Source organism: Halichoerus grypus, chromosome 1, assembly GCF_964656455.1.
Source record: "Halichoerus grypus chromosome 1, mHalGry1.hap1.1, whole genome shotgun sequence".
Lineage (NCBI taxonomy): Eukaryota > Metazoa > Chordata > Mammalia > Carnivora > Phocidae > Halichoerus > Halichoerus grypus.
Window position 1 is genome coordinate 197,034,630 of NC_135712.1, and position 24,832 is coordinate 197,059,461.

General features: G+C 41.8%; 1 protein-coding gene and 1 pseudogene across 5 annotated transcripts in view; one reads left to right on the forward strand and one right to left on the reverse strand.

Annotated features, from left to right (window-relative positions):
- DOCK3 (dedicator of cytokinesis 3) overlaps window positions 1-24,832 on the reverse strand; it is a 589,066-nt gene that overhangs the window by 75,148 nt on the left and 489,086 nt on the right. For all 5 annotated transcript variants that reach the window (XM_078077688.1, XM_078077697.1, XM_078077693.1 and 2 more), the window contains exons 14-22: window positions 24,297-24,422; window positions 14,556-14,680; window positions 12,411-12,573; window positions 11,767-11,873; window positions 11,022-11,193; window positions 10,556-10,653; window positions 7,838-7,921; window positions 6,666-6,766; window positions 1,888-1,969 (exon numbers count right to left, since the gene is read on the reverse strand). In XM_078077688.1, coding sequence (XP_077933814.1) covers window positions 1,888-1,969; window positions 6,666-6,766; window positions 7,838-7,921; window positions 10,556-10,653; window positions 11,022-11,193; window positions 11,767-11,873; window positions 12,411-12,573; window positions 14,556-14,680; window positions 24,297-24,422 — 1,058 coding nt within the window. The remainder of the gene's footprint in view (window positions 1-1,887; window positions 1,970-6,665; window positions 6,767-7,837; window positions 7,922-10,555; window positions 10,654-11,021; window positions 11,194-11,766; window positions 11,874-12,410; window positions 12,574-14,555; window positions 14,681-24,296; window positions 24,423-24,832) is intronic.
- On the forward strand, window positions 4,590-5,165 carry LOC118524653 (large ribosomal subunit protein eL31 pseudogene; annotated as a pseudogene).

A 24,832-nucleotide genomic window follows, 5' to 3' on the forward strand; every position in this document is an offset into this window, starting at 1 on the left:
ATGTGGGGTTTGATCTCACAACCCTGAGATCATGACCTGAGCTGAAATCAAGAGTCAGATGCTTAACCAATTAAGCCACCCTGGCACCCCTCAACGAGGCTTTTAAACATGCTGTTTCCTCTGTCTGGAATGCTCATCCCCCAGGCCTGAACACTGATTTCAGCCCAGAGGTCACCTCCTCAGAGAGGCTTTCCCTAAAATCTTGATCTGAAGTAAACCTTCCTTTCCAGCCAGTCTATCCTATGATCCTGTTTATTCCCTCAAGTTTTTTCTTTTTTCACTGACTTTGTGTATTTATCAGTGTTACATGTTTGTCTGTCTTTCCTCCACTTGGATGGAAGTGCTATGAAGGCCTAGCCTTTTCTGCTTGGGCCCCTGCTGAATCCCCAGGGGCCACTACAGTGTTTGACACATGGCAGGTACCAAGCAACATCGAGTGACTGAATGAATGATTCTTAGGAGAAAACAACTTCTGTGATGCTTTCTCCAGTATCCTGAGCAATTAATTTTGGGACTCACATAGAATCTTTTACATTTAACTCAACTTTTATCCCCTCAAATATTGTATGAGGCTGCTGACAGGTACTGGGTTAAGAGAAGAACAGAACCTGGGCCCTGCCTCCACATCACACTCAGAACCCTGCTCTATACCTGTGCTCATGCATGCTTCACTGGGGATGTTTTCTTCAAGGGGAGAGGCCTGTCTTACTCATCTTTGCATCCTAGCACCCACAACAGATGCTGACTGCTTTGTAGATATGTATTATATGAAGGAGCACAGAAATAACACTTCTGGCCTTATATTTTCACAGGATGTACACAGAAGAGGTAGGGGAACATAGACCTATGATTTGATTTTGCCTCTTCAGTCTGATGATGCTTGGGGAAACACCCATCTCACTTGTTACCATGTGGACAAGAACAGGAAAATCACAGGCCCAGTAGTACTTATAGCACATGATGTGAAATTAAAAGGGGACAGAGAAAAAGCAGAACAGCTTTGTTACCATTCTTCTTTTATTGCTAACTGGAAAGGGTGGGAAAGACATGCTTAAAAAGCAATTAAAAAAGTAACTCAAGAACAAGAAAACATAGGGGTGGAAAGGGAGAAAGCATGGACTTGCTGTGAGTTCTTAGAGGATATGGCAGCTTTCTTTAAATAGCTATCTGGAGAACTGTTGAGCAAAAGAGGGATCAATATTCTCATAGGTGATTCTCTACGGTAGAAGCAGTACCATGAAAAGAAGTTACCAGAAAGTGAAGTTAACTCACAATGAGGATGATCCCCTGAAAACTGGAGCTGCCCAGAAATGCAAAAGGCTGCCTTATCATGGGACCTGTCCACACAGGGGTGCTGTCATGGGGGACCCTGGGTTCCTCCAAAGGTCAAGGTTTTAAGATTACCTTCTTCTCAACATATCCATATATAGTGCATTCACACTCAGCTCTTTTCACTTAAAACAGTTTTTTTTTTTTCACTTAAAACAGTTTTAAAACCAATGTTTAGTAACCACTGAACAAGGGAAAAGTGTTGAAAGATCTTAATTCTAATCAATGTTGCCACCATTACTGGTTTAGAAGGAGATATGATGCTTTGGCCAGTGGAAGCAGATTTGGATGCTGTTGGCAAAAACCAGGCAGGAAGGATGGCCAGGAGCTAAATGCACATCATCCATCCTTCCTGCCTTAAGATAACATTATTAGGAATAAAGATCTTCTGGGGCAAAATCAAGGTGAAGAAAGGGGAATTATGTGGTCCAAGGTGTTCCTGAAAGCAGGCCAGTGTACTAGGATGTCTACACTTGTCCTGCACACTATAAACCACTGACATTACTGACAAACAACTGCAGGGTGGGCCCTTTATGTACAGTGAGCTCAGTACGTTACCCGCATGGCTTCCTGAATGTGGTCCTGTCGAATCAGTTCTGCTGAGCAGTCCATGTACCACTTCAAACAGCGGATGAGCTCCCTGGGAAAGAGAACAGTTCCAGAAACCCCACTTTGATTCAGAAGAAATGCAGCTTGAAATTTTTGCAGCCCAGAATTAGCCACACAGGAATAATATGCTGTTGATGAGCCAGAATGGAGTGATGGATCCGTTACAGCTGTGGAATCTCCAGATCATTTGAGATCAGACAACATACCTCATTCAGACAACATACCTCATCCATAGAGTTGCTACATTTTAATTAGCAATTATAATCATTCTTTCTCATTCTCCCTGACACATTTCTTCTTTGATTATAAGAAAGTTTCCCCAAAGTCCTGGATTTTGCATGTATTTTTGTTTTGTCTAAACTTGCTGTGTCTCCAGAACATACAACAATGATTAGTAAATAGTAGACACAGATAAAGGTATCCAGTCCCGTGTGCCCCGCCTTGCTCCCCCTTTATCTCATATATTTTATTTCCTTAGGACCAAGTAACCTGAGTGAAGGGAGATGACAGGATCAGAAGGCCTGTTCCTTACGTGGCAACAGGGCACAGAAGTCAAGTACAGGCCTTGGTCAGACAGCAGGGTTCACATCTGGGGCCTATCAATTTCTAGCTATGTATCCTTGGGCAAGTTATCTGATCCTTCTGTGCCATTTTCTTCATTTAAAATACAGAGAAAACAATAGTACATTTTGAAGTTATTGTGAATACTAATGAGATGATGACACGCTTAAAGCACAGCATGGTGCCTGCTCTACAGAGTGACATCAAAGCGCCGGAGTTCCAGTGACTCCACAGCCTCGTCACCCTTGGGTTTTACTTATATTTTCAAAAATTGTGCTAATTCTACAGAAGAAAGTGGTGACTTTTTTTTATTGCTTTAATGGTTTTATTTTTTCATTTTAATTTTTTTTTGCTTTAATGGTTTAATTTTTTAATTTTTTTTTGCTTTAATGATTTTAGATAACCTCTGTTTCCCATGTTAACTATTTATATCTTTTATCAACTTTTTATTTCTTTGACATTTATTTGTGGGTGCTATATTTACTTATTCACATGTTTCTCACGGAAAAAGCAAGACTAACTTTTATTAGCTTTGCCACCATTTCTTAGAAGGAGAAGTATGACAACTGTGTAGTAAAGTATGGTTTAAAATGTCAGCTCACTCTTAATCTCAGGAAAGAAACTGAGGGTTGCTGGAGTGGACGGGGTGGGAGGGATGGGGTGGCTGGGTGATGGACCCTGGGGAGGGTATGTGCTATAGTGAGTGCTGTGAATTGTGTAAGACTGATGAATCACAGACCTGTACCCCTGGAACAAATAATACATTATATGTTAATAATAAAAGATGAGGAAATTGAAAAAAAAAATGTCAGCTCAAAGACCACAGCTAATACCCTAGTCAATAGTGAAAGAAAGTTGTTCCTCTAAGATTAGGAATAAGGCAAGGATGCCTGTTCTTGCCACTTCTATTCAACATAGTACTGGAAGAACAGTTAGGCAAGAAAAAGTAGTAAAAGGCATCCAAACTGGAAAGGAAGAAACAAAATTATCTTTGTTTGCAGATGACATGGTCTTATAGGTAGAAAAAAACTGAAGATTCCACAAAAAACTTTTAGAACTAATAAATGAATTCAGCAAAATTGCAGGATATAAAATTAATATAAAAATCATTTGCATTTCTATACACTTATAGTGAGTACTTCAAGAAGGAAATTAAGGGAAAAAAATCCATTTATAGTAGCATCAAAGAAGAATAAAATACTTAGGACTAACTTAACCAAAGAGGTGAAAGACTTGTAGACTCATACTTTGAAAACTATAAAATGTTGCTGAGAGAAATTAAAGAAGATATTAATAAATGGAAAGACACTCATGTTCATTGATTGCAAGACTAAAACTATTAAGATTCCAACACTAACCAAAGTGACCTACAGATTCAATGCAATCTCTACCAAAATCCCAACAGCATGTTTTGCAGAAATAGAAAAATTCATCCTGCAGTTCTTATGGAATCTCAAGGGTCCCCAAATAGCCAAAACAATATTGAAAAAGAAGAAAAATTTAGAGGACTCACACTTCCTGATTTCAAAACTTACTACAAAGTTATAATAACCAAAACAGCAAGGTACTGCCATAAAGACAGACATACACATCGACAGAATAACATAGCCCAGAAATAAATCCTCACAGAGATGGTCAAATGATTTTCAACAAGGGTGCCAAGACCATTCAATGGGGATAGGATAGTCTTTTCAATAATTATATTAGGAAAGCTAGATATCAATGTGCAAAAGAATGAAGTTGGATTCTGTTACACAATAAACAAAAATTAACTCAAAATGTATCAAAGACCTAAATGTAAGAGCTAAAACTATAAATTAAACTTGTATACAAAAATATAGGGGAAAAGCTCTATGACACTGGATTTAGCAATAACTTCTTGGATATGTCATCAAAAGCACAGGAAACAAAAGAAAAAATAGATAAGCTGGACTATATCAAAATTGAGAACTTCTGTATATCAAAAGACACAATCAACAGAAAGAAAGGCAATGGGAGAAAATATTTGCAAATTGTGTACCTGACAAGGGGTTAATGTCTAGATTATATAAAGAATTCCTACAGCCCCTTTCCAACCAGAGCCAGGCAGAATGGCTCCCAAGAAGGGTGGCAAGAAGAAGAAGCGCAGTTCTACCATCAACGAGGTTGTGACCAGAGAATACACCATCAACATTCACAAGCACATCCATGGAGTGGGTTTGAAGAAGCGTGCCCCTCGGGCACTCAAAGAGATCCAGAAATTTGCCATGAAGGAGACGGGAACTCCAGATGTGCGCATTGACACCAGGCTCAACAAAGATGTCTGGGCCAAAGGAATAAGGAATGTTCCATATCGTATCCATCTGCAGTTGTTCAGAAAACGTAATGAGGATGAAGATTCACTAAACAAGCTCTACACACTGGTTACCTATGTACCTGTCACCACTTTCAAAATCTACAGACAGTTAATGTGGATGAGAACTAATTGCTGATTGTCAAATAAAAGTATAAAAAAAAAAAGAATTCCTACAGCTCAACAATAAAAAACTGAACAGTATGTTTAAAAAATGGGCAAAAGACTTTGTATGGAATCAGAAAAGACCCCGAATATCCAAGGAAATGTTGAAAAAGAAAAACAAACCTGGGGGCATCACATTGCCTGATTTCAAGCTCTATTACAAAGCTGTGATCACCAAGACAGCATGGTACTGGCACAAAAACAGACATATAGACCAATGGAACAGAATAGAGAACCCAGAATTGGACCCTCAACTCTATGGTCAAATAATCTTTGACAAAGCAGGAAAAAACATGCAATGGAAAAAAGACAGTCTCTTCAATAAATGGTGCTGGAAAAATTGGACAGCTATATACACCATACACAAAGATAAACTCAAAATGGATGAAAGACCTCAATGTAAGACAGGAATCCATCAAAATCCTAGAGGAGAACATAGGCAGTAACCTCTTCGACATCGGCCACAGCAACTTCTTCCAAGACACATCTCCAAAGGCAAGGGAAACAAAAGCAAAAATGAACTTTTGGGACTTCATCAAGATAAAAAGCTTCTGCACAGCAAAGGAAACAGTTAACAAAACAAAGAGGCAACCCACAGAATGGGAAAGATATTTGCAAATGACACTACAGACAAAGGGCTGATATCCAAGATCTATAAAGAACTTCTCAAACTCAACACCCAAAAGGACTTGAATAAATTTTTCTCCAAAGAAGATACAAAAATGGTCAATAAATACATGAAGAGATGCTCAGCATCATTAATCATTAGGGAAATGCAAATCAAAACCACGATGAGATACCACTTCACACCAATTAAGGATTATTACTATAAAACCCCCCACTCCTTCCAAAAAACACAACAGAAAATAACAAGTCTTGGCTTGAGGACATGGAGAAATTGAACACCCTTGTGTAAAATGTATGTATGTAAAATGGTGCAGCTGCTGTGGAAAACAGTATGGTGATTCCTCAAAAAATTAAAAATAGAACTACCTTATGAAGCAGTAAGCCACTTCTGGGTATATGTCAAACACAACAGAAAGCAGGGTCTTGAAGAGATATTTGTATATCCATGTTCATAGCAGCATTATTCACAATAACTAAAATGTGAGAGCAACCCAAGTATTCATCGATGGGTAAGTGGATAAACAAAACGTGGTATATATGTACAATGGAACATTATTCAGCCTTTAAAAGGAAGGAAATTCTGACACATGCTACATGGATGAACCTTGAAGACATTATGGTAAATGAAATAAGCCAGACACAAATAGACAAGTATTGTATGATTCAATTGACATGAGGTACGTAGAACAGGCACATTCAGAGACAAAGTATAATGGTGGTTGCCCAGGGGCAACAGAAGGGGAAGGGTTGATGGGGAGTTAATATTTAATGGTCACAGAATTTCAGTTTTGCAGTTTTGCAAAAAAGTTCTGGAGATGGATGGTGGTGATGGTTGTACAACAATGTGAACATACTCAATGCCACTGAGCTATACACTTAAAAATAGGTATTTTATATTCTATGTATTTTACTACAATTAGAAAAAAATTAAGTAAAAAAAAAAAAAGATCAGCTGAATGAATGCTGGTTGTCACTGAACTTTTTTTAAGCCTGTCTTTCTATTCAAACACAAGTCCTAATAATGATGCCAAATGGAACTTACTTGTATGCCAGGGCTCCAGCAAAGTGTTTCTGGATGTATGTGTCCATTACAGGCCGGAAGTGGAAATACTTGATGTCTCTGAGCAGGTTGATGATGAATACCTGGAGGAGACGGAGGGTACCAGGGTTCACTGGAGGCCTCGGACTTATCTCCAGCAGAAAACAGAATTCTTGCTTCTTTAAGGAATGACAAACTGTCAGTGTTTTCTCTAGTGTTGCCCATGGGCAGAGAATGTAATATTTCTATTCTGTGTCTGTATTTCTTTCTTGTCTGTTCTATTCCTACAGCCCCCAGCTTCTGAATTTGGACTTGGGGCTCATCTGTCTGTGCCAGTGTTACTCTGAATCTCTTCACAATAATGCTAGGTGGTGTAATACAGATTAGGAAAAAGCAAAACAATACCTGTGTTTGGTGGCATAAATACAAAGGTGTCTCAAAAAACTTGGAAAAGAGAGAAAAAAAAGATTATCCTCTGAGCCAGCTCAGCCTATGAAAGGCTATGCCCTTCAGAAAAGGGGCTGGCTGGCCAGGAGAGCAAGGAAGAAGAAAAGCCAAAGGGCCAAACTATGCAAACTATTTAACTCTCACCTATGCTCCTCATCTGTTAGGTAGACTTACAGTATGTGGTTCCTCTTGGAATGTATAGCACTCCTATGGGACTGGATCTATTAAGCTAAATGCACTGAACATTCAAACCACTGTCCATTCTCACTAAGCAACCTCCGGAGACTCTGGTTCCCAAACAACTACACAGGGAGACAGTGTGATGCTCAGACCAGCATGGGTGAGTCTCTGTTCTTTCTAGTGGTTATATCCTACTGTGCAGGTGAAAGAATACGCCATCTGGTTTCCTATATTCATCTCTGAGCATTTTGTTGGTGTAGGTCTTAATTTCAGGGTCTAGGCAACTCTGCAACAGTGATGAGATTGAGTATCAGAACTACAAAGTTGAGGCCCGGACCTGACCAGGTTGAATTCTTCAAATTTGATGTTGTAGGGATCTGCCTGGGAAGTTGGTTGGTCTTCCTTGGGTGACACTCCTCAGCCCCTTTTGTATTGGAAACATCTGTACCTTATATTGACTCATTCTAATAAATTGCTTCCCTTGGATTTTTAAAAACATGTGACAGAAATAACTAACAAAAATGAAAGTCAGGAAGGGTGAGACTTACCAAAGACTGAAACACCAACAGGCCATATTTCTCTGTATTATCATCCAAAATCACAAAGAGTGTATCTAAAATGTCTTGCAGAAACTGTAACAAAAATCAGAGGGCTCAAGTCTTAGGACCTTGTACACATGGTCAAATTTCCATACACCAATGAGTTTAATCTCCCAATAAACAAACTAAAAAATCTCCTAAGATCTCAAACCACCACTTAGAAAAAATCGAGTATCCCACCTCCACCTAACTAAGGGATAACTAGGTGGACTCAGGGTGTTTGTGTACAGCCCAAAGGGCCCTAAGAGAGATTTGGAGAGGCTCTTTCTCTTGGGTGAGTGCTAAACTTCTAAGGAAAGAGCAATTACCTAAAAAACACAGGATACCCATGTAGAATTATAACTTTGAAATAAAGACAATGTAAGTGATTCTGATGCCAAATTCATTTTAAGAAAAAGAGCTCAGGTTCCCAGGACTCCAAAGAGAGCAGTAGTCCCTTACTTTCTGCTGTGGCCTAGAGAGGACACTTGAATGAAGGTGTGGCAGGCTAGGCCTCAACTACAGAAACCATGTTTTGGTCTAGAAATCAGTATTCCAGGAGAAGGGAGAAAGCTGCTGCTGAGGGCTATCAATGAGGGTAAGAGATCTGGAAGCACCATTTTGTTTTTGTTTTCTTGTTTTTTGTTTCTAAGATGCAAAATCCAAGGGAGAGGATGATAAATACTCATGGATACTGGCAGTCTTTAAAAATCAAATCTAACATTCTGTTGGTCAAAAGGCAACTGAATGATACAATGTTTACAATTTATTTCCTAGCAATGTCTAAAGTGGCAGGTGTGGATGGGGGTGTTGATAGGCAGGATTGGCCACAGGCTGATGATTGTTGGTGCTAGGTGATAGGTACTCGTAGGGGCTTTCTACTATTTTACTTTTGTGTATGTTTGAAATATTCTAATAAAAAGTAAAAAAAAGGGGCGCCTGGGTGGCCCAGTCGGTTAAGCGTCTGCCTTTGGCTCAGGTCATGATCTCAGGGTCCTGGGATCCAGCCCTGCATCGGGCTCCCCGCTTGGCGGGGAGTCTGCTTCTCCCTCTCCCGCTGCCTGCTCCCCCTGCTTGTGCACTCTCTGTCAGGTAAATAAATAAAATCTTTAAAAAAAAAAAAAGTAAAAAAAAATTTTTTTAATTCTAGCAGATTCTTTTCACACTCTCTTCTGGTGGCTTGAGATCAATTATTGATGCTAAAACCAGATATGCTGATAGGATATTCTCTTATCAGGAATACAACAACTCAGACTTAAAAAGATTACAGATTTTTTTAAATACCTTTCTGTTTGCTAATTGATATTTTTAATATGTTTAGAAGAAAAAAAATGCCCTGAGAATAAACTAATCTTCAGTTTCAAAAACTAGTATTAGTAGGGGCGCCTGGGTGGCTCTGTTGGTTAAGTGCCCAACTCTTAATTTCAGCTCAGGTCATGATCTCAGGGTCCTGGTCTCAGGGTCATGTTCTCAGGGTCGTGGGATCGAGCCCACGTCAGGTTCTGTGCTGGGTGTGGAGCCTGCCTAAGATTCTCTCTCTCCCTCTGCCCCCCCTCCAAACAAAACAAAGCAAAGCAAAGCAAAGCAAAACAAAACAAAACAAAACTAGTATTAGCTTGTTTAAGAGTTCTTTTTAAAAACTGATGATACTCTGATTAATTGATGAAAACAAAATTCAGACAAGACTTCATAAAAACACATAGAGGTATACAGACTTTAAAAGTGTTTCTTGTTTGGAGACACCGTGTATGTTACAGAGTCAATGGTGCTGTAAAATGAAAGATTATCTGTACTCATTGATTTGGTAATTACAATGACAGAACTAAGAAAGCTCACTGATGCACAAGCTGCCTTCTTGAAATTTAGTCTCTACCCTACATTCCACTGCTCTTGCTGATATTCCAAAGCAGCTCCATTTTCCTGAGCAGAGTTCAGTCCACTGTGTAGAATCTACCTGCGGGGCTTACACCATCAGGAGGTACCTGGGAGTTTTCTTGAGCTAAAACCAGGTGGGCAAACACTCCGCACAATGCAGAGAAGCCCTACAGAAGACAACTGGGGACTGGTAGTGTTGTCAGCCTGCTCAGGTCATTAGATGGGAAATGTCACAAAGGTACCTAGAGAAAGCAGTTGAGACAGGGAGTGGGGAAGGGTCCCTAGTATGGACTCTAAGTGGGGGAGACTGGGCAAAATCAGTAGCTATAAGTTAATGGAGAGTATTTAGAGTTCTTCTAGATAATCAAGCCAGTAGAGCCAGAAAAACTTCAGGCTAGGTTTGTGGTAAAAGGGTTACAAATAAGGAAAATGAGAAAGAGATCTAAGGAAAGGAGAGGAGGCAGCACAAAGCACCGGGTGTGTTTCTGAGAGGATGCTTTGACCACTACCCTCTAATTATTGTTTTGCTTTCTAGGAAGAAAAACAAGTCAGAAAATAGGGTTTATAACTTAAATATAGTTTCTGAAAGGTAATAAGCCCGATGTGATACCTCCTTTAAAAAGAGAAGCTAACAAAAAAAAAAAAAAAAAGAAAAAAGAAACGAAAAGAAAAGAAAAACAACTTTATTTCTACTCATCTAGTTATATTTCAAGAAATGGTCTTAGAGGGGTACTGGTAGAAATCAAGGAGATGTAAGGCCTTCTGCCCAGATTCTTGCTCAGGCTGCATGTATGAATTTCAGGAAGACCCCACCTTAACAATTTCTTCCCCACTGACGTGCCGCAGCCGCCCTAAGATGTCCATGATCCGGTCTGGAAAAGCCTTCCATTTCAGCAGAGCAAGGAGGTCCACTAAAAAAGCAAGTGCAAAAGATGGTGAACACTGGCTATGCCAAGGACAAGCAAAGCCCAGACCCTCCCTGCCCGGTGGAATCTAGAGGAAGAGAAAGAGCCACAAGCATTACAACAGTCTCTTTAGTGCCGAAGTCAAGGCCAAAGACACATCTGTGAAATCTGGAGGTATACTCCGGAGCTACTAAAACCATGGGAAACCTTACAGGCAGCTATTGCCAAGTGGTTCCTCCAACTGCAGGTGAAAAGAATGCCCTCATTGTGGCATGAAAAAGCAACAAATTTTCGTCTCCCTTAGCATGCATCAGCAACATGAAACCAGCCACTGAGGACAAGGAGGGCAGCCCCCTGCAGATCCCATCACCTACCATTCTGGGTGAGTTTGGTGGAGGAGAGCTGTGTGGAGATGAAGAAAGACTCTTTGGTGCTGCGCTGGAAGATGAGGCTGGAGGGGATGTTGGGGCAGCCATTGTAGTCCTCTTTGCAGCAGGGCAAGCCCAGGTACAGAGCATGGTTGTTAAACGTGCTATTCTCATCGCACTGTAGGCAAAGGTAGAGAACACAGAATGTTTCCTGAACCATGCCATGTATAAAAAGGTCGCAGGAGATTTTTTGATGTTGATGTTTGCTCTCATCTTCCTGAGGCTAGATCTTGGGCCTCAGGTCCTCTTAGAAGAGTGCTTTCTGTTTGGAAACTCCCCAGAATGGCTCACATGCCTCTTAAAGAGAACATGGTGGGGCAGGTGGCCTCCACCTGGTGTGCAGGCAACTCTGGAAGGCAGCTGTGTTGTGACAGCTGACAGAACCATGATCTCAAATGGCAGGTCTCTGAATGTACTGGCCAAGGCCACAGTGGCACAGAGGAGTTGGTAACAGACTTCCCTTACTTGCGAAGTTGGGGGTGGGACACAAACGGCCTACTGGCATTACTTGTGGGAAGGAGGCCACTGTAGTTAGAAGACAAAGCCTGCCCACAGCTGTCCTGCTGTCATCCACCAGCGCACCACCCTGGATCCTTTGGCCTGCCCACTGAAAACCACGTAACTGAGAACCATGTGTGAGAGTGGTCTCAGGGGTGTGAGGGTTGAGGTGTGAGACAGCCAGGCTCCATACCTTGTACACATAGAGCTCATGGATGTCATCTGAGAGAGTGGTGCCATCATCCCGCATCAGGGGTGAGAATGCAAAGCCAAAGAGTTTCTTTTCCCCTTTGTCCTTTGCTGCAACCAGAGCTAAGTGTTAGTTGTTTTTGACCCTCACTTTGTTTTTTAACAGAAATTCCCCTTGTGCTTATCATCCACATTCTTTACTTTTTCGTCCCTTTCTTTCATTAATTAGGTATCTACCTGACTGCAAGAATGATGAGAAATGTACTGGACTGAGTTTCCAGTTATATCCCAAGGTACACAGGCTACCTAGACTCAAATAGAAACTAGATTGCTGGTCTTGATAAACCAGAGGCTCTTTAAGAAACAGTTTAATATGTAGAAAGGAAACACCCAAAGGAGAATGACACTGGTAATTATCCAGTGTCTGGGTAAGACACTAGGAAGGGCCAGTACCAGACTCCATGGTTTGAGTCACTGTCTAAAGAACAGCCTCTGATGACATCCCATCCCTGAGTACCCATTTATTCAGAACTCCTCATTTTCTTGCCCCAATAATAAGAACCCTCTGAATTCTCTTACTGAGGAAAGAGTTCTAAGACAAGAGAATATTCATATCCTCCAAGGAATGTGGAGAGAAGTCTCACTCACTGGAACAATGTCTGAACTCGAAGCGCAGGTGGGAGCCCCGGAACCGGTCGATGGGGATGGGCAATTTGATAATCTCTCCCCAGCGAGGACTATTGCTGTGGTAGAGGACAAAGGAGTGGTAGGAGCTCCTATTTGGCTCTCCTGAACCCAAGCTTATGCAATCCTGAAAGAGAGAAGCAAAATAAAGTGTCATCTTCCCGGAGGAAGCCCCTGGATTTCTCTGTGGCACTAGGACATTTTCTCCTTTGTGCAGGTCCTATTTTCCCATCAGGCCAAATCTACAAGATGAGAAAATTCATTTGACTTAAATTCAATACTTTTGGAGACAACTGTGTAGATAGTGTAAAGAATCCATGGTCAACAATGCTCCTTCTTTTCCTTGGGGCAGAAGTAACCACACACACTGCTCAATAAACTGGAGGAAAGCTGAACAGTGTATCTGAACCATTCATCCGCATTCAGAAAGGAAACAGTGAACAGTGAATTCTCCATAGGAGAATTCAACTGTACATGACACTTTACCTGATCAGAAAATTAATTTATAAAGCAGAGAGAGCTTGTTTTCTAATCTTCCTTACCCCAATGTTGCACTGGCATTTTAGGTTGCCCTTGGCTGACTGTCCTTGGATATAGATAAGGCAGAACCAGATTTAACTTGACCCATTTCCAAATATTGCCATGAAGATGTAGTCCCATCTTCCTGGAAGACAGGAAGTCGCACGTAATGCAATCAGGAGCAGCTCCCTGTCTGCACAAGGATGGTGTGAGCAGCTGACAACTCTGCTGACCTTGACATTATCCATGCAAACAATGGAAATGCCTTAGTCCTCGAGGTAGGTTTTTTAAATTATTATTATTTTTTTTTTTAGTAAAATCTCTACACCCAACATGGGGCTCGAACTCAAGACCCCGAGATCAAGAATCACATGCTCTTCCAACTAAGCCAGCCAGGTGCCATCTCCTTTTTAAAGTTAATTTATTTTCTTGAGGTGGGTTTTTAAAATGAAATACAAATCATTGTTTCTACCACCAATTAAACATTTCTTCTCTATTTCTTTCTAGCTTTGGGAGATGATTTTGACTAATTGTACCTTTTTCCTTCCACAAAATGTGGATGATCATTCCTGTTCTGCCTGCCTCACAAGGCTATTGTCAAATACAGGAGCGAGGTCTGTAAAAGAATGATTTGCCTTCTATCAAGTGCTATGCAAATGATGCCTTGTTATTTGCCAGGGACTTCACCATGACATGACTGAGGGAAAAACTGAAACACTGACAGTGGAAAAACAGCACTCCAGGTCTTCACTTTGAATGAAGAGTGACAGAAGATATACTTGCATCTTCATACTGGCATTGGCTGGAAATAATCTTTTAGAGCCTGACTCTGCTGTTCCTTGTCACACACATAACTTGGTACCAGCAAGTAAGTGCCTAAGTCCCACCTTTGATCAAAGAGCCAATGTAGCTTTATTGACTTAAGGAACAAAAAGAGTGGGACCTAATAAGAGTTACCAAAAGTAGGCAGCTTGATGCTAGACAGAATGGCAGAAAAAGTAGCATGTAGGACAGAACTAGAGGGAATAGGTCTAAATTGGAGCAGGAAGGATTGAGGTCAGACACTAGGAAGAATTTCTTTTTTTTTTTTTATGTAGTGTTCCATGATTTATTGTTTGCGTATAACACCCAGTGCTCCATGCAGAACGTGCCCTCTTTAATACCCAACACCAGGCTAACCCATCCTCCCACCCCCTTCCCCTCTAGAACCCTGTTTGTTTTTCAGAGTCCATCATTTCTCATGGTTCATCTCCCCCTCCTATTTCCCCCCCTTCATTCTTCCCCTCCTGCTATCTTCTTCTTCTTTTTTTTTTTTAAACATATAATGTATTATTTGTTTCAGAGGTACAGATCTGTGATTCAACAGTCTTGCACAATTCACAGCGCCTAGGAAGAATTTCTAAACAGGCTGTGTGACACTGGAAGTCATCATCAGGGTTTCCTTGAAGAAAAGAAAAGGCAGAGAAGAATGCATATGCAGTGATTTGAGTGAGGTCTGCTTGATGAGAATGGGTATCTGGATAAAGTCCATAGAGTCACTAGAATTATTACAGGATTAGCCTCCATTCCAAACTGACTGGCAAATCTTACCTTCAATATTTCTCCATCTGCGTAAAGCACATACATGGTCACTTCAATATTCTTTTGTACACTCTTTCCCCCTCTCTCGAAATCCCCCTTCTCCAAGGTTAGGTACAGGTCATTGCGGATATCGCCTATGGGGAAAGAAATGCCAAGTCTTCATGACCACAGAAGCCACACTGCCCCATTTGTATGGAGGACCAGGCTAGCTAGCATTTGGGTCCTCCAGGGTTCAGGTGGGTGCTCAGGGCATTGCAAGCTTGGTTAATAATGGTGGACATCTACCAATATCAGTGCAGTGGTACTAGGTTGATTAGTCATGTGCTCTCTAAGTCTGAATTCTAAAGGTGTTCATCACACCTTGTCCAGGGTGGGAAAATGTGGGGCAGAGAATCTTCTCTCCTATTATAGGTGACTAGTCTCTCTACCCTCCAGGAGAATAGCCGAAATCTGAGCCTTCCAAAGGGGAAAGATTTTAGAATCAATAGGAATAACACTTATTATTATCATGTCTATGCCTTAACTACTAATCTCTCCTCCTTTCCCTCCAAAAGAAAAAAAAAGTAGTTTCCTTTTTCTTTTATAGGTTTTCTTTTTTCAACTCTTAACCCTTCTGAGTCTTTCTAGAGGATACGCTTTTTCCTTCTGGAGGCTTAGTTCCAAATCACTTCCCTTCCTGGAGTGCCAGACGGAGGTCACTGGATTATCATATTTTCTTCTTTTTGTGGCAAGTGCTCTGGGAGCAGATGACTGTTCAGAATCACAGGTGCTAAAGCACGGGGGTGACAATCTGTTGTGCTCTTGTTGCTTCCCTGTGCTTTGACTCCTGCCCACTTTGCCAATATCTGCTGTTTGAGACTGGGCAGGAGAAGTTCAAACTGCAAGCTGAAATGATCTAAAAAATGACCACATCTGCCTTTTTTAGGGGAATGGGATTGTCTGTTCATGTATAAGGGGAGTTCATTTGGGCTGCTCTAAACTTCTAATTTTGTAACATGACCAGTTTTATTCATACATTCTAAAGAAGGGCTTTTGACTTTCAAAAAAAAAACAAAAAAACAAAAACAAAAAACAAACTACATAGTAAAGTCTCTGGGAAAAAAATCTTTGAAGGAAAAAAATGGCAAAGGAAAACACACAAGGCCAAAGTGAAGATGTGTTAGCAGCCTGAAGAATTCAATTGAGAGGTGATAGAATGATTAACTTGCAAAACAAGCCAATTCAGAATATTCTTTCTACCTCAGTTCTTAGCAAAATTGGCACATCTAAAAGTTCCTTACTTGGAATCAAAATGACATAACCAGGTATTGTTTCTGGTTAGCAAGTGAGATACATGATGATGACTCCTTTTCTGCACAGACAACCTCTCTGATTGTGGAAGTGTCTTAGCATCTTTTATGCATGAAACATGATAGACCAGGACTGGCAAAACTTGGGTTTTGAGGTCTTCATTACCAGACCTTCTATTCTTCAGGTCATCTTACTATACAAGGAATGCAGCCATGGCTCTTTGGTTGCATAATGAAGCTCTTAAAATACTTCCACTCAAGTGGGGAAGAGCAGCCCATAAGAAGCAATTACTTATTCTCTGACAGCCCAGAGAACTTTCTCTAATTTGTGAAAAACATCCTGTTCCCCAAATAGCCCTGAGGCTACCATGAAGAAAAAGGAAAATTCGTTCTGAAAATCACATACAAAGGCAACTAACTGCTGGGTAGGCAGGACAGCCGAGAGGGTGTCTATCCCTGCAGTTCACACAGACTTCTCTCCTGGGTGAGGAGAGCCTCTACTTCGAATTTTCATGAGTCTGGCTTGAATCTGCCTCCTTTGGACATCTCTGCTTGGGCCTCCTAGCATATCATGAAAATAGCACTCAGTTGTGCAGGTAGGGTAGGAAAGGAAAGCAGAAGGGAAACTCAAATCCATCAATTTGCCACTACGGGCAGGAGCTGAATAAAATCAGTCCTGAAAGTAAAATTCAAAATTAAATGGGAACTTTCCTATAGGTAATTGCTATTATAATGGGATAAATGAGAGTTGGTTATACCTTAAATTTTTAACAATTGAAACAGACATCTTAGACCTTCTTTTGATGAAAGTCTTTCAGTTGCACATTAGCTTTTCTATGGAATGTAAGTAATTATTAAAATTCTAGGCTGATTTGGCATAAAGTGAATAGAGAATTTTAATGTCTAATCTAAAGAACAGGCACTTTTTTTAAACTATTACTCTGGTTTAAACCAGCACTCTCTAGAAATTATTTAAGATAATCCACATGATTTGTAAAAGCAGATACTGGCTACTGGCAATAGTATTCTAGCTTGTACAAACATTTTAAATTTCTGTGACCCTATACAAAAGTTAGCCATAAGTAAATGTGTCCTTCAAATGAAACATTTAAACTTTTCCTAGCAATATATGATATAGAATACTCATACAAAAGTGGGCATTATCTTGGAGATTGATAATGACAGAATTTGGTCTGTGTTGATTTTATAGAGTGAGCCCATGGTTTCTGGGCAGCAACTCCAGGGCATTGTAAATCAAAATGCCAATTTCAAATGGAAGGACTGAGCTGGATATTTTTACAGTTTTCATTCTTTTAAAGTTTTCTATTTAAACAGAATGCCTTTAGTGATATCTTGCTGAGAAAATTTATCAATACAAGTAAACATACCCTCTGAGTTACAGACTGAAGCAGCTTGATTTCATCAGATCTTTCACTGCTCTTTATTTGGAGAACAGACTTGCCTAAGACTGGGACTATTCTCAGCAGAATGGATATTAGACTGCTTTATGGGTTGCAATTTTGCAAATTATGGCCTCGATTTCGAGAACTGCGAGAGTTAATGTTGCTGGGGCCTTCTTATCAAAAGCTCTCTGGGGGATCATTTAAATAGAGCTCTCTACTAATTCTCCTGGAACTAGGAGAAAACCTAAGAAGCAGCCATTGTGAAAGGCCCCCAGGATCTAATGACCCAGGCCTGCCTTACAGATAGCCTCTCAGGTTCCCTGCTCTTCAGCTGTCCCTGTTACATGTTATATGTTCACAAAGCCCACCAGTGGAATCATGCATTTGGGTTACGGCACTGTCTCCAGGAGGCTCCTGTAAACTTTAGCACCATTTGCAAGGAAATATTACCAGGAGAGGTTTGAGGATAGGCACACTACAATGAGGATGGGAAAGAGAAGGCCTGAGCAATGGTTTGTGAGGTTAGTTTGCAGACCACCATTTGGCTGGCTGTATTCTAATCATCTAGGGAGCTTATTAAAACTAGATTTCTAGCGTCTACCCCGTGAGATTCCAGTTGGTCTTGGGCGGGGTTAGTGTACACACATTAAACAAACAAACAAAATCACCAGGTGATTCTGATGCTCTCCAGGGTTTAATGCCAGGGGACCAGACCATGGGGTCTGCTGGAAAGACGCTGATGAAATCTGGCTCGATGTGGGGGGAGGGTTAGGCCGCTCTTAGGCAGCACCGAGGAATGCTGAGAGGCTTCTGGGAAGGGAAGGTTTCTCTGTGGGGTGTGGGAGCGGGTATTATTGAGGGCGGCCCTGCCTCCCTTTGTTACATGTCCTCTGCTTCCTGAGGTTAGCAGAGCATTTAACAGGATCAGCAATGCCTTATATCTCTGTGTGCTTAGCGCTCAGTTGACATGCAACCAAGTTTCTGGAATGCAAAGATGAATGAATGAGGTTGTTCTTATAGGAGGGCCTCTGAGTATATTGTCTTTGTCCTTTTTACAGTCTGCTAGAGTAGCCAATGTCAACTGTTGGTACAGCTGCATGTCAGGAGACTAGGGACTTAAGAGGAAGCAGAGGTGGATAAACTTTTTCTGTAAGGAGCCAGAGAGTACATATTTTAGGCTCTGTGGGTCACATAGGTCTCTGTTACATGTTCTTTGTTTTCACACCCCTTTTAAAATGTGAAAAAACATTCTTGGCTACAGGGTGGTACAAAAATAGGCTGCTGGCTGGATTTGGCCCAGGGACTATAGTTTCCTGATACCTGGCTTGGAGTGTTTATGTGTCAAGGACAGCTTCACTATACCACAACTACACATCAAAAATCTAGATTCTTTTAAGTCCATACAAGCAGCAGCTGGAAAGGAGCAAGGTAATGAACCTGAAGCCACCTTATTACGTCAGGGATTGGCCTGAAACATTCTGGGGTCTTTATGGTAAGTGAGAGGTCTTAGAAGGAAACTGTTTTTCAGCTACCAGAAATCTTAGGGGCCTGGGAGCGCTGTGACAGAGCTGCAGCCAACAGTGACAGGGAACTGCATGCCTCGGTGGCCAGGTGTGACCCTCTGAAGACCTGCATCCTAGTATGGCACTGGAGAAACAGAACTCACCATGTGTTTGCACCTCTCTTCTGAGAGCAGACTCTAGCAGTTTCAGAACTTCTGAGGTCTGGCTCAGGCACCAGAGCATCTGTTAGCAAGAGAATCTCCTGCCAGACACTCCAGCCTTACTAGGAATTTTGGGGCCACATGGTTCCAGCCTATGTGGAATTCCATCCCAGGAGAAATGATCCAGGACAGCCCACACAGGTTTGAGCACTCAGACTTGCTTGGACTCTTTATTATATTCATGTTCCTTCTGTATAAATTAGTCACACCACATATTGGGAGGCTTTGGGTTCAAGGATACTAGTATTTAATACTATATTATTTATATCTTGTCTACTTCTAGATAGGATTAGGAAGGATAGTGTTTTCTTTCCCTTAAGACCATGTGAAACTAGAGTTAACATTCTCTCAGCAGACAATGCGACCTGCTCAGGATGACACCAATTTTATCTCTTGGCAGAATAGGCGTGAAGTCTCCTGACAGCACCATGGAGATATGGAGACATTAACAACCATTCAACTTAGACAGTTTCAGGCATAGACCAACGTTTTATTTTGTTGTAGCTCTTATTTTAAGTAAGAGACCTTCTCCCCACCAAGAAAGACTCTTGGGAGGACTTCTTTAGAGTATTCAGGAGAGATGGGTTCTTTACTTTTAAACCATGTCTTCAGTGTACACTTCTACTGGTTTCTACTGTTACAAGGCCAGTGATGTTCTCTGCTCTACCAGGAAGACAGGAATGGGCATAGTATGACATCATTATATATGGTTATTCCTTTCTTGGGTCAAGGATGTGATGATCTTCCATTCTGTCATGGGACCAGAAGTGATCATTCTTAAAACATCCCTTAGATATTGTCAAAGCCTCATTTGACACTCAGACTGATCACAGTCCTGTGAATCTACTTGTGGTAAATACTTTCATCATTCCCTTTGAGGAGAGCTTGCTTTTAAAAGTCATGTCTCTGTGTGTTTGCCTTTTGTGTGTGTCCAACAGAGCTGAAAAGACAAGCTTTGTACCTTTCTGATTCTGTGTAGCCTGGGATAAGCACCTTTCATTTTCTTTTCAGTGGGAGTAGCTGACGTGTCTCCTAAAAATCTTTCCCTGTAGCTATACACCTAGTTCTTATGTTCTTAGTTTCCTCAGATCTTAATGAACATCTAAAGTAATATACTGTATTCTAGGCTGGGCTAGTAGCTTCTTTTTTTTTATGTCTTGTCAGTTACCCCAAAAGGTGAGGCTGATGAAGGATTAAAAATGTACATGATACCCCACCCCAGTATTGCAACATTCCATGAAACAAATGAAGATGGAAACAAAGCAGGCAAAAAGCAGACAGGGCACACAAAAGCAGGAACTTACACCCAACTATCTTCATCTCTGCACCAGAAAGAAAGGGGCGAGAATGAGGGGACAGCACAGAGAGAGACAAGAACAATTAAGACAAACAGGAAAAGAGAAAAAAAAAAACATCACTAGCAGGTCGGTGATGAAGCATGCACTTTTTATCAAGGGTCAAAGCAAAGGACAGAGTGTATTTCTGAGCACAAGGGCAAGAGTCAGAGGGTCCCCTAGAGAGAGGCCATGCCTGCAGAGCTGCCTTCTAAGGGCAAGTCTGGAGCAACTCGGAGAGGGCACTCCTTGTGCCAGGGCTGACTCAGGGAGGGACAAAGCGTCCCTAAGGCAGAGTCCCTCCTAGGACATGGTTCTCGAAAGGGTTCCCAAACTAGCAGCATTACCATCACCTCAGAGCTTGTAAGGAATGCAAATTGTTGGGTCCCACTCCATTCCTACTGTATCAGAAACTCCTGGGGGTGGGCCAGCAGTCTGTTTCTCCAAGCCCTGCAGGTGACTCAAGTCAGAGAACTACTGCTTTGGGAAAAACCTAGTCCTCAGTCAGAGCACATTAAATCAAAGGGCGGGTTTCTTCTGACAAGATGGAAGACCATGTCACTCATATGAAACTCGGCCCATTTTGCCCACAGGAAATGAAAACCCTTAAAAATTCAAGGCTTATACAATAAGGTAAAATGTAATTCCCACAGAGCCATGACAGAACTCTGTATTCCTACTGACTCCAGGGAACAGGCTTTAGAGGAAAGCTATGAACGAGAGGGATGTAGACAGCGGTGGCACAGCTCTGCTGGCTCAGGCATGGTCTGCAGGAGGGCACAGCCTCTTCTTGAGCAAAAGTTTTTAAATCATTCCTTTCAGTTTACAGTCTTTTGGCCGGCAGTTTTCTTTTGGGTACTTCATTGGGAACAATGTTAACTCCAACTTGTTCACCTGGAACACTTGTCCTGCTCTAGTCTTTCCTGACCATTTTCTTGAAAAGAAAAATCTAGGAAAGGAGTTATTAGCTTCTGAACTGGACTAAAATGAGTTTGGAGAGAAGGAGGAAGTACCCACAGGAATATGGTGACCAACCAATAAAAGGCTGGGAGTGCTCAGTTTAAAAATTAGGCTTAAATTCCCATATCTATTTGTTCTTCTTCTATAATCAAGAATGTCACCTCCTGGGGCGCCTGGGTGGCTCAGTCAGTTAAGCGGCTGCCTTCGGCTCAGGTCATGATCCCAGGGTCCTGGGATCGAGCCCCGCATCGGGCTCCCCGCTGAGCGGGGAGCCTGCTTCTCCCTCTCCCACTCTCCCTACTTGTGTTCCCTCTCTCGCTGTCTCTCTGTCAAATAAATAAATAAAATCTTTAAAAAAAAAAAAGAATGTCAACTCCTGGTTGGTGTGCCTTCTCTGGGACCTCACAGGGCACGAGCAATAGCACTCCTGCCTCTTGCTCACTACCACGGGTCATGAGCCGAGCTGGATGGCTGTATAGTCTCAGTGGTGGCACAGAGTAGCACATCTCTGGTTCACAGCGGCCACACGATGTGTTACACACCCATGGAGAGCAATGGGAGACCATCAAAAAGACCTTTTTCAAAAGGGTATGTTGGATACTGGTGTGGCTAGAGCCTGGTTTAACTCTGTAACTTAAGTGTTGAAATGCTCACAGTTACTGACATAATTCATTGCCTTGTTCATTTCTCATATGTATGTCCATGTATCAGGAAGTTGCAACTTCTTGTAACTGGGACATAGCAGCACTATATGGGCTGAGAGAGTGCTGCAGCCCAGGTACAACATTCCCACGGGTGAAGGGTGGTTCAGCTGCAGAAGTCTCACTAAGGGACTTCTGAGCATATGGTTTCCCAAGATAGGTTGACCGCAATGTAAAACATGCCTGTACACTTTTCCTGTTGCTCCAGAAGCTGCAGGCCAGCTCTATCACCATGCCTGAGAATGGAAAACTCTCTCTGATGATATCTTGGAGTGCACTGAAAGGTCTGTCAGTCAGTTGTTAGCTCACAACCCTGGGAGTGGCCATTTGCAAAAAAGCTCTTTCCTCAGGGGGACGAAGGGTAGAGGAGGAGACAGATTATGCACAAAAGATTGCATCCTGCCTGTGAACCAATCCTTACTTTCAGCTGTAGCACTCAGTACTCAAAGGCGGACAACCCAGGAAGCAGCATACTCACAGGCCTGGCCTGGACCTTTCAGGATTGCAAATTATATGATGGTCCCTTCGCTGCCCAGGGGAGGGAAAACTCCCCTAACCTTAGCTTGTTTCACCAGTGCCTGATACAGCTGATTTCCCCAGACTCATCTAGCATACCCCGAAGTCCTTTCTAAACTGTTTTGTCAATGATGCAAAGAGATGCGGGGTGCTCCACAAAAGGATTTCTTTCCTTAGATGAGGGCTAGACAACGTAACTCTTGAAATCAAACTTTACTTAAGAATTGTTTTGACTTAAGTTTGTTCATTTTTAGTCTTTGTTCATTTGGTTTTTAATTCTCTGACTGTGAATGTTAAGAAGAAAGAAATGTCTAAATGTCAGGCAAATAAGTTCTTAAAAGAAAGGAAGGACTTTAAGTATATCTCTTAGAATGTATTACTCTACCTCATGAGCCTGGATATCTAACTTAAAATAAAAAACCACCAGATCAATTTTGGTAACCACTCTTCCTTCTTCCATGACATTTTGCCAAGAAGCCAGGACCATGCCTGGGCTCTTCTTGTCCTGACAACCAGGGCTGAGGAATGGTGTCAGGACAGAATGGAAAAAGTGTCCTATGAAGGATATTGCTCTACAACAGTCAGATGGGGGCACTTTATAAGCATGAAGTCTCCCTAGCATTTAGCTAAACATGGAATTGATTGAGTGGCCCAGGTTTCCCACCCAAAAGATCTTTCTGTGTGCATGAGCAGGAGATGAGGGCTGTTCCCAGCCGCTTACTCTGCATTCACAGTGTCTATGGGGAGGGGATGCAGGCAAGAGAAAACAAGTCCAGGCACAGTGGGAGAAGTTGGAAGGCAGCTTGAATCCATCACCTGGGCCTTCTGTGCTCAGGCCATACTCCCCCTTGGGTGTGTGCTGACAAATATTTCCAACAAGGGAATTTAGAGCACCATGAAGAACTCCAAACAGGTGATATACAGAGTGGTCACAATCAGTTCAGTCTGGCCTACCCTGGCTCTTTCAAACAGAAGCAAACAAGCTTTTACCGGATCATTCAAATTCAATGGGAAGGGTAGGTCCACTACTCCTGTAATTCATTCAGAAAACCAGCTATTTGCTTGTTCTGATTTCCCCTTCTTCGTTCATATCTCCTCTGCTTATCAGACCACCATCCCTCCATCTGAGCCACACCTCTATCCTTCCCTCACTCCCTAAAGTCCTCTTGGTTCTGATGGCCTATTTCAATCCACTTCTCTAGCTTTGCCTGCATCGACCTGACTAGGAAACATGAACCTGAGACTGACCTTCTAGAACCACACACGAGGGTTGATGCATTCCCACTTTCTGCTCTGGCTTTCCGCTGGGCATTAGATGAGAACAGTGCGCCAATCCCTAAGAAACTGGCTAGGTAGTACTATTCCTAGTGCCTAACATACCATTTGCCTGATTTGTTTTCTGATACATTAAAATGTATCTGCTTTTCCTACATGAATTGGATTCATCAATACTACAGGCACATATTTTGGTGTATTCTCCCCCTTAAAGAGGAAGCTCTTGTGAGCCAAAGAAGGTATAAAGCATCCCCATGAAGAGTTTCATGTTGATTCCTACCATCCAGTCTCTACAGGAGACAACAAAGCCCATCTGCTGGATTGTCATGTCGCATGGGTGAATATGATGTGGGGGCTTCTGGAAAAGAACAGATGCCAATAAAGGAGCCACTGACTACAGATTGTAGTCAGCAACCTGACTTGGATTCAGAGGCTTTTAATGGCTGCAGGGCTCCTCCCCAGCACAGTTCACCATCTGCTCATGAGAGGAGCACCAGATTCCATCCTTCTAACCCTGCTCCCAACCCAGGCCCAAGAAGGGCTGCCTACCTGGCATGATGACATCAGGAAATCCCAATTTTCTTGTAATTGCCAATCCCCTATTAAATATCATGGGGTTTTCTCTCCTAATCTGTTCCATGTCTCCACGAAGAAGCTGCAGAGAAATGATAAGACCTGCAAAAACAAAAGCATTTTCTTACTCAGAACCACATCTCCACCCTGTACTCTAGTACGAGAAAAGACATAAAGAGTCATGTTTTTTTTTCTGGAAGAAAATATGCAAAGTTCAGCACTTTTCTTGAAAAAAATTTTGATGCAGAAAGTATATGTTATTCTAAAGAAATGTTCTAGAAAGCTAAAGGATTTTTTTTGTTGTTTCAAATTTTTATTTAAATTCTAGTTAACGTACACTGTAATATTGGTTTCAGGGGTAGAATTTAGTGATTCATCACTTACATATAACACCCAGTGCTCAACACAAGTGCCCTCCTTAATATCCATCACCCATTTAGCCCACCCCCACCCACCTCCCCTCAAGCAACCCTTAGTTTGTTCCCTATATTTAAGAGTCTTTAGGGGGTGCC